The sequence below is a fragment of the Bufo bufo genome, chromosome 1, assembly GCF_905171765.1.
Source record: "Bufo bufo chromosome 1, aBufBuf1.1, whole genome shotgun sequence".
NCBI classification, from domain to species: Eukaryota; Metazoa; Chordata; class Amphibia; order Anura; family Bufonidae; genus Bufo; species Bufo bufo.
In genome coordinates, this window is record NC_053389.1 from 281,891,726 (window position 1) to 281,903,870 (window position 12,145).

Consider the following 12,145-nt stretch of genomic DNA (forward strand, 5'->3'; position numbering starts at 1 on the left):
TAGAGACATGTCAGGAGAGGTGACAGATCCTCTCTATATGACTTATACTAGAGACATGTCAGGAGAGGTGACAGGTCCTCTCTACAGGACTAATACTAGAGACAGGTCGTCTCTATAGGAATAATACTATAGACAAGTGAGGAGAGGTGACAGGTCCTCTCTACAGGACTAATACTATAGACAGGTCGTCTCTATAGGACTAATACTATAGACAAGTGAGGAGAGGTGACAGTTCGTCTCTATAGGACTAATACTACAGACATGTAAGGACAGGTCCTCTCTACAGGACTAATACTACAGACATGTCCTCTCTACAGGACTAATACTATAGACAAGTGAGGAGAGGTGACAGGTCCTCTCTACAGAACTAATACTAGAGACAGGTCGTCTCTATAGGACTAATACTATAGACAAGTGAGGAGAGGTGACAGGTCGTCTCTATAGGACTAATACTACAGACATGTCATGAGAGGTGACAGGTCCTCTCTACAGGACTAATACTAGAGACAGGTCCTCTCTACAGGACTAATACTATAGTGCAGTCATACAGGTTGACAAAATCTTACACACTGGGTGACAAATACCAGATGAAGTACATTCATTTGTAAAACATCACATAAGAAGAAAACAATTGTTGGATATAGATTATACCAAGCAGATGCACTGTCTGCCAATCACATACATAGAGGTGCCCGACGTTACAACATGGAAATCACAACCACAAGTAAATGTGACAATCACTGGAAGGGTCTGGGTGAATCGGATATACGGGGGCTATTAAAACATAGTAAAAAAATAAAAAGATCGCGTCCGGTCCTGGAGAGGCAGCTGCCAATGTGAGCGCCAATTATTGCTGAGAATCAGACCTGCTGGAGTGGGGGAAGCTGCTTCAGTATGGGGTCTGCAAGTACCTACTGTACTAGGGGTGAATCACATGCAATGCTGCTTGCAGACACCCATGTGCTTGCCCATTCGGATGAATAGAACGGATTTTCAGTCATAGAAATTTCGGCAACAGATTTGCCGCGTGTGAATTTGCCCTTAGTGGAATATCCAAAGCAGAAGGATTCAGGACTGGTGTCCTTCCTCAACATCACTGAAGAAAACGCGTCCCTGCGGCGGACCTAGGAGTATAATAATCTTATACCAGTGGGTACAGCTACACCCAAAACTGCCAATCAGTGCCCCTGAAGGGGGCGGTGTAATTCAGTGTGCACTTCGGACACGTCATGGAGTGGATGCCATACAGTCTTTTTCAGAACTTCACAGAACTGGATTCAGAAAGTAAAGCTTCACTGGATAATGAGAGATGGATAATGAGGATAGTGAGAGATGTCTCACCTTTTTCAAGATCTCTGCTTGCTGTCATTCAACAAGAACATTCATTGTTTACTGGTCATGCAACAGACACATAGGTGTTGGGCTCCTTATGAGACATAGCTCTGATTACTGTGACAAGCCCCGGACCATTGCGCTCATCACATACCCAGGAGAGAGTTTCAACCACAGGAAGTAACCAATGGAAGGTCCTATTAACGTCAGCAAGCAGAGATCTTGACAACTGTGAAGAATGGATTCAAAAAGTACTTGTAGATGTTTCTATTTTACAATACAAAACTTTTATGCCCCTTGTGCCTTCTCGTCAGCGCTGCTCTCCTTGGTTTGGCACTGGTATAACTATTATGGTATCACACTGGTCGGTGGGCAAATAGTGTCCGGTTCTCTGTAGAGCTTTTAAGGCGTCAGACAAGTGACTGGCAAAGAACTTAGGTAAAGGTCCCAGGTGGAAATGAGCGATTCGATGGGTAGTGGCACATAAAGAGTCACTGCACCGCTCGTGGAAGCAGAGCCTCTGCGCTTGCGCTGCTACTTAGAGCAATGGCACAGCCGCAAGATTGTCAAGGCCAACCGGGATGTCTGGCCTTGTCAATCAATCGGTATAGGGAATGTCCTCTGCGTTGGCGACACCTCGCTGCACAACTCTGCTTGATAAGACAAATCCATTTCTATGAACCAATGTGCTCATCTCTAGTCCCAGGATCTGGATCTACAAACCCTGGTCATCACCAATAGCAAAAGAAAAACCCTCCAGTCTCTGGCCATTCATGTCTCTTTCATTTACACACATAGATCTGTGCCCACCAGTGAGGATTACTCCCACTCTGGACGCAGCTCACGCTACATCTTCCAGGCATAGAGCAGTAAGAGGATGGGGGGCTTTTCTGGCCTCATGCAATGCGCAGTGCTGCCCTGGTCACTGTCCATCCGCCCTTGTGGACCATCTGCTATGGCACAGGATGTGTGGTCTTGCCGCATTCACTATTCTTATGTACAAATAACAGTTTGTTGCTTCTTCTTCCAACCCATAGTCTCTGTGGCTAGGCGTCCAGCTGTTTGCCGCTTTCAGATTTCTGGTCCAGGCGGCTCCGGTTGCTTTTCACCATGTAGATGAAATAGGCCAAGGTTTCCTTTTCATTTACAGGAATGTTCCGGAAGTGCCGGCTCACAGTCTGGAGAAAACAAGTGAGAAATAGTGGAAAAGTTAGGCTGGAATATAAAAAAAAACAAAAACAAACATTCATATAGAAAACCAACTTTATGTTGTATCTACCAGCAGGCAGGACTCCGGACTATGAGGAATTAGGAAAACCAGGACATTTAGTCATCAAGTTAGAGAATTAACAGGTGGCGTCACTGCACCAGCAGTGGCGTCGCCAGGGGGGATCCAGGGCCCCCCCTACATCAAGCCTTGCCCCCCCCCCCCAACTAAAATGTCCCCCATTCATTTTGGTACTAGTTGGTCTGTGCTGCGCACTGCGTAGGCACTAGGCAGCCCTACCGGACATCTTCTTCACATCTGATGATCTGATCTGACTGAGTCTCGGACTCTGTGCCGTTGCGGTCTCACTCTCTAGTCTCCACCCACCGCCGCCGCGCCCCCAGCCCCGCCCCGTTGAGTCAGACTCAGTCAGACTCAGTGGCAGTGCTGTGCATAAATCAGCACGCCGCTAGTCGAGACTAGCTGATTCTGATTCATTCAACTACTGGCAGCAACTGCTTAAAGGGCTTCTGTCACCCCACTAAAGTCATTTTTTTTTTTTTGGGCAACTTAAATTCCTTATAATGCGATATATCAATATATAATGCTCTTACTCATTTTGGTTGGGCAGTTTCTTCAAAAAACAGACTTTTATAATATGTAAATGAGCTCTCTACCAGCAAGTAGGGCGGTTACTTGCTGGTAGCAGCCGCATCCTCCTTTCATAAAGACGCCCCCTCCTCATGTGGGATGACAGGGCCAGAGAGCTCTCGTCCTCTGGCTGGCCCTATCTGCGTTCAAAATCTGGCGCCTATATTATAAAAATCAGTTTTTTGAAGAAACTGCCCAACCAAAATGAGTAAGAGCATTATCTATTGATATATCGCATTATAAGGAATTTAAGTTGGCAAAAAAAAAAAATGACTTTAGTGGGGTGACAGAAGCCCTTTAAGCCAGCCAGGCCCAGACTAGAGACTGTGAGACAGACAGTGTGTGGCGTGGCCCTACCCTACCCTACCGATACCGAACAGACTGGACTGAGCCTGACCTAGTGGTGATGGTGTAGCAGGTTAACTTAATAATAATAAGGTACAACTTACAAGTAGTGACTAGTGACTGAGTGGACTGACTAAGTCTCTTTCTATTCTAACTAGAGAGATTAGACCTGACTCTGACTGAGTCTGAGAGGAGAGCTGGCTGGCGGCTGCCCCTGAATCTTCCTGATTTAAAAGTTAAAGGGGTTCTGTACTTTAATTTAACTGATGATCTATACTCTGGATAGATCATCAGCTTCTGATCGGTGGGGGTCCTGGGTCAGACACCAGGGACCCCCGCCGATCAGCTGCTTGAGAAGGCACCGGCGCTCCAGTAGCGCCGCGGCCTTCTCACTGTTTACCGCCGGCCCAGTGATGTAACGAGTTACGACTAGTATCAACTAGCGTGGGCGGGGCTAAGCTCCATTCAAGTGAACAGAGCTTAGCAGCGCTCAGGCTAGTTGATACTAGTCGTGATGTCAGTCAGTGGGCCGGCAGTAAACAGTGAGAAGGCCGCGGTGCTGCTCGAGCGCCGGTGCCTTCTCAAACAGCTGATCGGCGGGGGTCCCGGGTGTCGGACCCCCGCCGATCAGAAGCTGATGATCTATCCAGAGGAGGTGTTGAATCTGTAGATGACACGGTTATGGGGGGGGGGGGGGGGGGGGAGACCTGTGCCACTCTGTGGATGACACTGTTAGGCTCCATTCAGACGTCCCTAACAGCGGCAATGTGGGCGTCCGCATTTTTTTTCAGGAATGGAATTGCGGACCCGGAAGTGTGGGTCTGCATTTCCGTATACGGCAGCACGTCGTGCTGCCCTATAGATATGAATGGGTCCGCAATTCCGTTACGCAAATTTCAGATGTGTGAATGGGGCCTTATAGGGAGAGGGATCCCGGTATGACACTGATATGGGATGGATCTGTGGATGACACATAGCATAAGATGCTATAAACGGTATGTGTCATCCACTGATCCCCCTCCATAAGTGTCATCCACAGATCCCCAGGCAGCTAGGACATGTTGAAATCTGAGTGATTGGGGTTTTTCTTCCCCATTGCGGTTTTAGGTATTGGGTAAAGTATTGCAGCATTTCTAAGCATACTTGTGTAAATGTATCGTTGTTATAGCTGCCCCCCCTACTTTTGTCCTGACCCCCAGTGTGCCCCCCCAAAATTTGAAAGCTAAAGACGCCACTGCCCTTAGGAAAAGAATATCGATGCTCTATCCTTCATGTACGACTCTAGGCACTCCAGACAATGACATCATTGAACAGGTGCAGTACCCCACCAAGTGAGGCATCCCCTTCTTTGCTTACCAGGCACAGCACTCTACTTTTAGTTGTGGCTGTGCCGGGTATTACAAGCTGAGGGGGAAAGGTGGGTACTGGATCTCCTTAAAAGGGTTCTCTGCAATTTACATATTGGGGATCTATCTACAGGATAGGTCATCAATATGAGACTGGTGGAGGTCCATCCCCCGACACCCCGTGTCAATCAGCTGTTTGAAGAGCACCACAGCCTCCTTGCAGCTTACCAAGCACAGCGCCATACACTGTATAGTGGCTATGCTTGGTACTGCACCTCAGCCCCATTCACTTAAAAGGGATTCTGTCACCAGTTTTTTACCCCCCCATTTAAAAATATGGTTATGTTCATGGAGCTCTAGCGATTCCTAATGTGGTCTTATAACAGAAATCTGTAGGCTCATTTTGTCTAAAAAACGTTATAACTAACCTGTCATTCATCTCACAAAGGTGCCCAAGGGGATGCTCATGTCTTCCAGATGCCGCCCGCACCCGCCGCCGTTCGTGCCCAGCTCCTCCTTTGCTGTCATCAGCGCCGCCTCAGAATCCTTTGCTATGCCTCCGGCTCTCCCTCACTCCCCCCTCCTTCTTCTCTAACATCCCGCGCGTGCGCACAGGCCTGTGAGCTGTCAGGAGCAGCACGTCCGCCCACAGCTCATTTCAGAAACCCACCGGAGGATTCAATTCTATTGCTCTATTCCCACTTCAGTATTTCAAAGGTACTAACATCATTTTGCTCCTGACAGCTCTTCGCGGGCTCTGACAGGCTGGCGCCAGTGTTCAGGTCATCGGGAGGTTGAGCGCCGGCACATGCGCACTTCGCTCCATGAAGCCGAACGGAGAAGTCCGCACGGGCGCATCAGGCACAGGCCTGTGCGCACGCGCGGGATGTTAGAGAAGAAGGAGGGGGGGAGTGAGGGAGAGCCAGAGGCGTAGCAAAGGATTCTGAGGCAGCGCTGATGACAGCAAAGGAGGAGCTGGGCACGAACGGCGGCGGGTGCGGGCGGCATCTGGAAGACATAAGCATCCCCTTGGGCACCTTTGTGAGATGAATGACAGGTTAGTTATAACGTTTTTTAGACAAAATGAGCCTACGGATTTCTGTTATAAGACCACATTAGGAATCGCTAGAGCTCCATGAACATGACCATATTTTTAAATGGGGGGGGGGGGGGGGGGGTAAAAAACTGGTGACAGAATCCCTTTAAGCTCAGCTGCACCTAGGTCATGTGACCAATGAACCTGACATAATATGGCCTAGAAAGAGGCCAAAATGCTCATGGAGACTCTTCATACAGTCGATTGGCAGGGGTGCCAGGATTAGGACCCCCACTGATCTCATATTGATGACCTAGGTCAACGATATGTAAATCCTGGGGAACCACTTTAAAGGGAGAATTAAGATAAAATAAGAGAGACTTTATTATAAATATATTCCCCAATACCTTCCATTAGTTATAATGGTTTGTTTTGTCTAGTGAACAATCATCAGGAGAAACAAAATGGCCGTCCTATTAGTACACACAAAACCTGTCCTAATCACACGTGAGGACAAGTTACTTCACAACACTGAGGTAAAGAGTTGCCTCATCCTCTCTGCTCTTCCTGTCAGGGATAATGATTCTGAATACAGCGGATAAGATCTTCAGCTGAATCTCTGTAGGAATGGACTTCATGAGAAGACATGAAGTACAGAGAGGACGGACAGGACCGACTGTGGTAATGAAGACTGCATACAAGGGCTGCTGCTCATCAGTCACATCCCCACCTCCTCTCTGTACTTCATGTCTCCTCATGAACTCCATTTCTACAGAGATCCTGCTGAAGATCATATTAAACTGTATTCAGGATCATAATCCCTGACAAGCTCACGCCAGGTCTAAAATTGTGGGCGGGGAAGGGGACGGACTGGCAGGCCCGTCTCATTTACCATTTTGTACTCCTGTTTCAAGCTTAGAAAATGGTCTAAATGTAGGACAGCTCGGAAGTTATGGAGAGGCCTGCGCATCTTCCTAACTTTGATGATCCACCACCTGATATAGGCGTTATTTAAACGCCGGTCTTAAAAAAAGTGCCCCTGTATTTCTACAATTGAAAAGTGAGGGCCTACAGGGGAGTGGTATGGATGTATATAGAGCAGAGACATCGCAGGTCAGCCATACCATGCCCTCGCTCCACTACTTATTAGTTAAATCGCAGAGCACATCTCTGCTGTCCTTTAGGAAGCCCAGAAGTTGTAACAGACTGTCCAGCCACCCCCCGATCCTTTCACACACTGAACCAATCACGCTGACTATAGGACTCATTGGGGAGTCAGCGGTGGATTTATACACTTTGGATAGTGCATGAAGTATGGGGGTAACTGGATCAGCCACACACAAATAATCTGCAACCTTGGAATTCAAAACCCCCAGGGACACGTCCTCCAATAACATTTTATTATTTTATTTTTTTGCTGCTTAGTGTGAATGGGGTCCTGAGAGAGCATGCGATAATCGAGGTAACATTTACATTTTGTGTCCACCTGACCTGTATTGGTCGCAGCTCATGACAGCCACATGTTAGTCATGAGTAAGACTGTAACAGTTGAAACGCGTTGCCGGGGTATGGCTCCAGATGACAACCCCTGTCCCCACTATGAAAGGGCTGGTATCCCAGCAGACTTTGCCCGGTTATGTGTTGCATGTAATTATACATTTCTCCTGTAGTGGCCACTGCTGAAGAAATGGATATTACAATGTGGAACCTCCCCCAACACTAGGACCTACCTCTGCTAGCTGTGCCTTGTTAAGTCCTGGACGGGTCTGCAGTTTGTAATGCCTCTTGTACCTGCGGAGGGTGTTCACCTGAAGCTGAAAGAGGTCGACCTGCAGAAGAGGCAGAGAAGCTGTGTTACTCCATGATGTGACCATGGGGAGCCAACAAAGAGCTAGAAGGACTGCCCAACTCAGCAGCGCCCCCAGTTACAAGGACCTTAGCAGTTCGGCTGCTTCCAGATAGTCATCTTCAGACATGGTTTTCTGAACGCATGATGTCTCCTCAGTTATTTCTACGTTAGATAGGGCTTTTCACACTGGACCTTACTCTGGAGGACCCAGCGTGCCAGAGCCTTACACACACACAGCCCACCGATCTCAATGAGAACCGTGTAATACTTCATTTCCCCTGTGATGGCGCTGCAGGGAATTTGAACTGTCAGTGCTGAGTTATCCCAGATTAGAGTCCATCGCAATCTGTGAGCAACTTGCGTTCAGAGAACCTAATGACCCCCGAGTGCGGACAAATCACCTCTGGAACATCTGTGTCGTGTTCTGGAGAGTCACCCCCATCATCGCTGGTTTTTCTCTTCCTCTTGTTCCGAACACTTTGAATGAAATTCTTGTGGAAGTCGCAAATGTAAAGGTGTCGGACCTGGAAAATATGAGTTGGTTATAGGATATCCAAAAGTATAGAAGACCCTGTCAAAAGAGAGAGGGGGGCTTGCCATTAATTCAGGAAAAGTGGCAGTACAATACACTATATAGCAGTGCATTACTGTATACATATGTGGTAGTATATGATATAGTGTACACTGTAGACTATGAGGTAGTATAAACTGGTGAAAAGAAGTACTGAATATGGCACTATATTACAGTACAGAGTATAATATATAGTGATGGGTCCAGCAGTACAGTATATAGCAGTTTAGATACATGGTAACATTAGATATAGATGTGTGTAAAGCTGCATAGTATATGACGGCATATTATAGTATGGTATATAGATGGATTTCAAGTAGTACTGAATATGGCACTGTATTACAGCACAGAGTATAAGGTAGTATAGTATATAGTGATGTGACCAGCAGTACAGTATATAGCAGTGCATTATTTTATAGATAGGTGGTATTATATAGACATGTGTAAAGCAGTATAGTATATGACAATACTTTATAATATGAAGAATGAGGTAGTATATACTGATATATCCATCAGTACAGTATATTATATAAATGTGTGTAAAGAAGCACTGTATATAGCAGTATATTATAGAATAGAGTATGAGGTAGTATCGTATATAGCAGGGATGCCCAACCTGCGGCCCTCCAGCTGTTGTAAAACTACAACTACCACCATGCTCGGCTGTAGGCTGATAGCTGTAAGCTGTCAGGCATGCTGGGAATTGTAGTTTTGCAACAGCTGGAGGGCCGCAGGTTGGGCATCCCTGCTATATAGTGAAGTGCCCAGCAGTACAGTATACAGCAGTGCATTACTGATGTGGCAGTGTATTATATAGGAGTATGTAAAGCAGCACAGTATGTGGCAGCATCAGAAGTCACATTAACGCCTGTACAAGCGCTGCACACGCACAGACAGCAGAGCGCCAACAAAAAAACTATAGGTGGCTTAGGGCTCTTTCACACTTGCGTTATTGTCTTCCGGCATAGAGTTCCGTCGTCGGGACTCTATGCCGGAAGAATACTGATCAGGATTATCCTAATGCATTCTGAATGGAGAGTAATCCGTTCAGGATGCATCAGGATGTCTTCAGTTCCGGTACGGAACGTTTTTTGGCCGGAGAAAATACCGCAGCATGCTGCGCTTTTTGCTCCGGCCAAAAATCCTGAAGACTTGCCGCAAGGCCGGATCCGGGATCAATGCCCATTGAAAGGCATTGATCCGGATCCGGCCTTAAGCTAAACGTCGTTTCGGCGCATTGCCGGACCCGACGTTTAGCTTTTTCTGAATAGTTACCATGGCTACCGGGACGCTAAAGTCCTGACAGCCATGGTAAGTGTAGCGGGGAGCAGGGGAGCAGCATACTTACCGTCCGTGCGGCTCCCCGGGCGCTCCAGAGTGACGTCAGGGCGCCCCAAGCGCATGGATCACGTGATCACATGGATCACGTCATCCATGCGCATGGGGCGCTCTGACGTCATTCTGGAGCGCCCGGGGAGCCGCACGGACTGTAAGTATACCGCTCCCCCGCTCCCCGCTACTACTATGGCAACCAGGACTTTAATAGCGTCCTGGGTGCCATAGTAACACTGAAAGCATTTGGAAGACGGTTCCGTCTTCAAATGCTTTCAGTACACTTGCGTTGTTACGGATCCGGCAGGCACCTCCGGCAACGGAAGTGCATGCCGGATCCCAACAACGCAAGTGTGAAAGAGGCCTTACTACAGCTCAACGCAACCCCGAAGTTGTACAGAGTGTGTTAGGGCCCCCACAGACATAAGTCCTTGAGCAAGAGGCCTCCTGCCGGCAGCTAAGCCTGGGGGGCATCCTGTCTACGGCCAGCTCTACACATCACAATTCACACAATGACATTTCATTAACTGCATTTTAACGCCTGTGTTTGTTTTGGGACCTTTTCCCCAACTGAACGCTGCGCGGTTTTCCACAGGAGTTCTGAGCCCGGAGGAGATGGTAATCACTGGAGACAAGTGATACAGTACAGTATAGCGGGTCTTCCAGAACCTGCTCTGCACTCACTCCAGACCCTCCAAGGGGTTTATTAACCCTCTCCTGGAGGGAGGGGAGCAATGTTATTTACATGGGACTGTATGTTGGAGAAGCTGACACGCACTGCTATAGTAAGATAGCAGTATATGGCAGCACATTGTAGTATGGTATATATAGCCATATTCGTACAGCAGTGCAGTATAGATCGGTACATTACAGTACAGATAGTACATATACAGTATATGGCAGCACACTGTATACGGGAGCAGTGCAGTAAAGATCAGTACGTACTAGTATACAGAGTATATACAGAGGTGTATATATACAGTATATGGCACATATGTAGTAGGGTAGCAGTATGTGTACAGCAGTGCAGTATAGATCAGTATGTACTAGTATACAGAGGTGTATATATACAGTATATGGCAGCACACTGTATACGGGAACAGTATGTGTACAGCAGTGCAGTACATTACAGTATATGGCAGCACACTGTATACGGGAGCAGTATGTGTACAGCAGTGCAGTATAGATCAGTACATTACAGTATATGGCAGCACACTGTATACGGGGGCAGTATGTGTACAGCAGTGCAGTATAGATCGGTACATTACAGTATATGGCAGCACACTGTATACGGGAACAGTATGTGTACAGCAGTGCAGTACATTACAGTATATGGCAGCACACTGTATACGGGAGCAGTATGTGTACAGCAGTGCAGTATAGATCAGTACATTACAGTATATGGCAGCACACTGTATACGGGGGCAGTATGTGTACAGCAGTGCAGTATAGATCGGTACATTACAGTATATGGCAGCACACTGTATACGGGAACAGTATGTGTACAGCAGTGCAGTACATTACAGTATATGGCAGCACACTGTATACGGGAGCAGTATGTGTACAGCAGTGCAGTATAGATCAGTACATTACAGTATATGGCAGCACACTGTATACGGGGGCAGTATGTGTACAGCAGTGCAGTATAGATCGGTACATTACAGTATATGGCAGCACACTGTATACGGGGGCAGTAGGGGGGCACTCACGCTCTTGTCGATGTCCAGTTTGAGCTTCTTCTGGGAGATGCTCTTCTGCACCCTCTTACTAAATGACGCGTTCCCCGCCGGCCGTGCGCAGCGCTCCCCTCCATCTATCAGACAGCACGTCTGTCCGAAGAACGGAGCAGCCGGGGCGGGAGGCCCATCTCTGCTGTCCTCCTCGGTGCTGAAGCCGTTCATCCTTGTTTACCACCAGAACCGTCCGGACATGCCGGGCCTTCCCCAGACACACTGCAGCAGCAACCGAGCCGCCAGCACCCTGACAACGGAAGTCCCGCTCACACTAGCAGGCCGGACCTCTAGAAGGGCGGGGCTTGCTGCCGACAAGGAGGAGTACGATTGGTTGTAGCGGTTGTCACTTAAAATGGGTGCAGACAATCCTTTTCCTGATACACGCCCTGACCAATGAGGGACTGAGATGCGCTGGGTGATAGCTCCTCCCCGCGACCGTTTATACACAGCAGCTCGTACACACAGAGTAGTACTGTAGTAGCTGCGCGACCTGTGGCGCTTTTCAAACTTGTATGAGTTGGTCGTAGTCCTATAATACGGAGCCCAGCCTGCCTTATGGTGGGGGTGCTTGAAGGAACTGTACAAATTTAGGCTGAGGCTACTTATGCAGTGCGACTATTATCCAAGCCACATGGTCGCCTCCCTGTGTTATTGTAGGCCGGTGCACTAGTCTGCCTTATAGAGGGGGTCACAAATTAGGAACTATTTCCCTCATCACCTGACGGAGCACGACGGTGATAAAA

General features: G+C 47.9%; 1 protein-coding gene across 1 annotated transcript; it reads right to left on the reverse strand.

Moving 5' to 3' along the window:
• Positions 1-588: 588 nt before the first annotated feature.
• Positions 589-11,681, reverse strand: SAP30L (SAP30 like). The gene is made up of 4 exons (XM_040440149.1): positions 11,379-11,681; positions 8,168-8,290; positions 7,648-7,746; positions 589-2,510 (listed from the first exon to the last, which is right to left on the reverse strand). Exons 1-4 carry the CDS (start codon positions 11,568-11,570, stop codon positions 2,379-2,381), a joined length of 546 nt encoding a protein of 181 aa, XP_040296083.1. The 5' UTR covers positions 11,571-11,681; the 3' UTR covers positions 589-2,378.
• Positions 11,682-12,145: the final 464 nt, after the last annotated feature.

What these genes read in the sequence shown, in the direction of transcription:
- SAP30L (XM_040440149.1), bottom strand. Translation starts at nt 11,570, where the DNA reads ATGAACGGCTTCAGCACCGAGGAGGACAGCAGAGATGGGCCTCCCGCC. An exon ending in ACGACACAGATGTTCCAGAG is followed by an intron (nt 7,747 to 8,167) that starts GTGATTTGTCCG and finishes CCTCTTCTGCAG; the next exon opens with GTCGACCTCTTTCAGCTTCA. An exon ending in ACAAGGCACAGCTAGCAGAG is followed by an intron (nt 2,511 to 7,647) that starts GTAGGTCCTAGT and finishes TGTTTTCTCCAG; the next exon opens with ACTGTGAGCCGGCACTTCCG.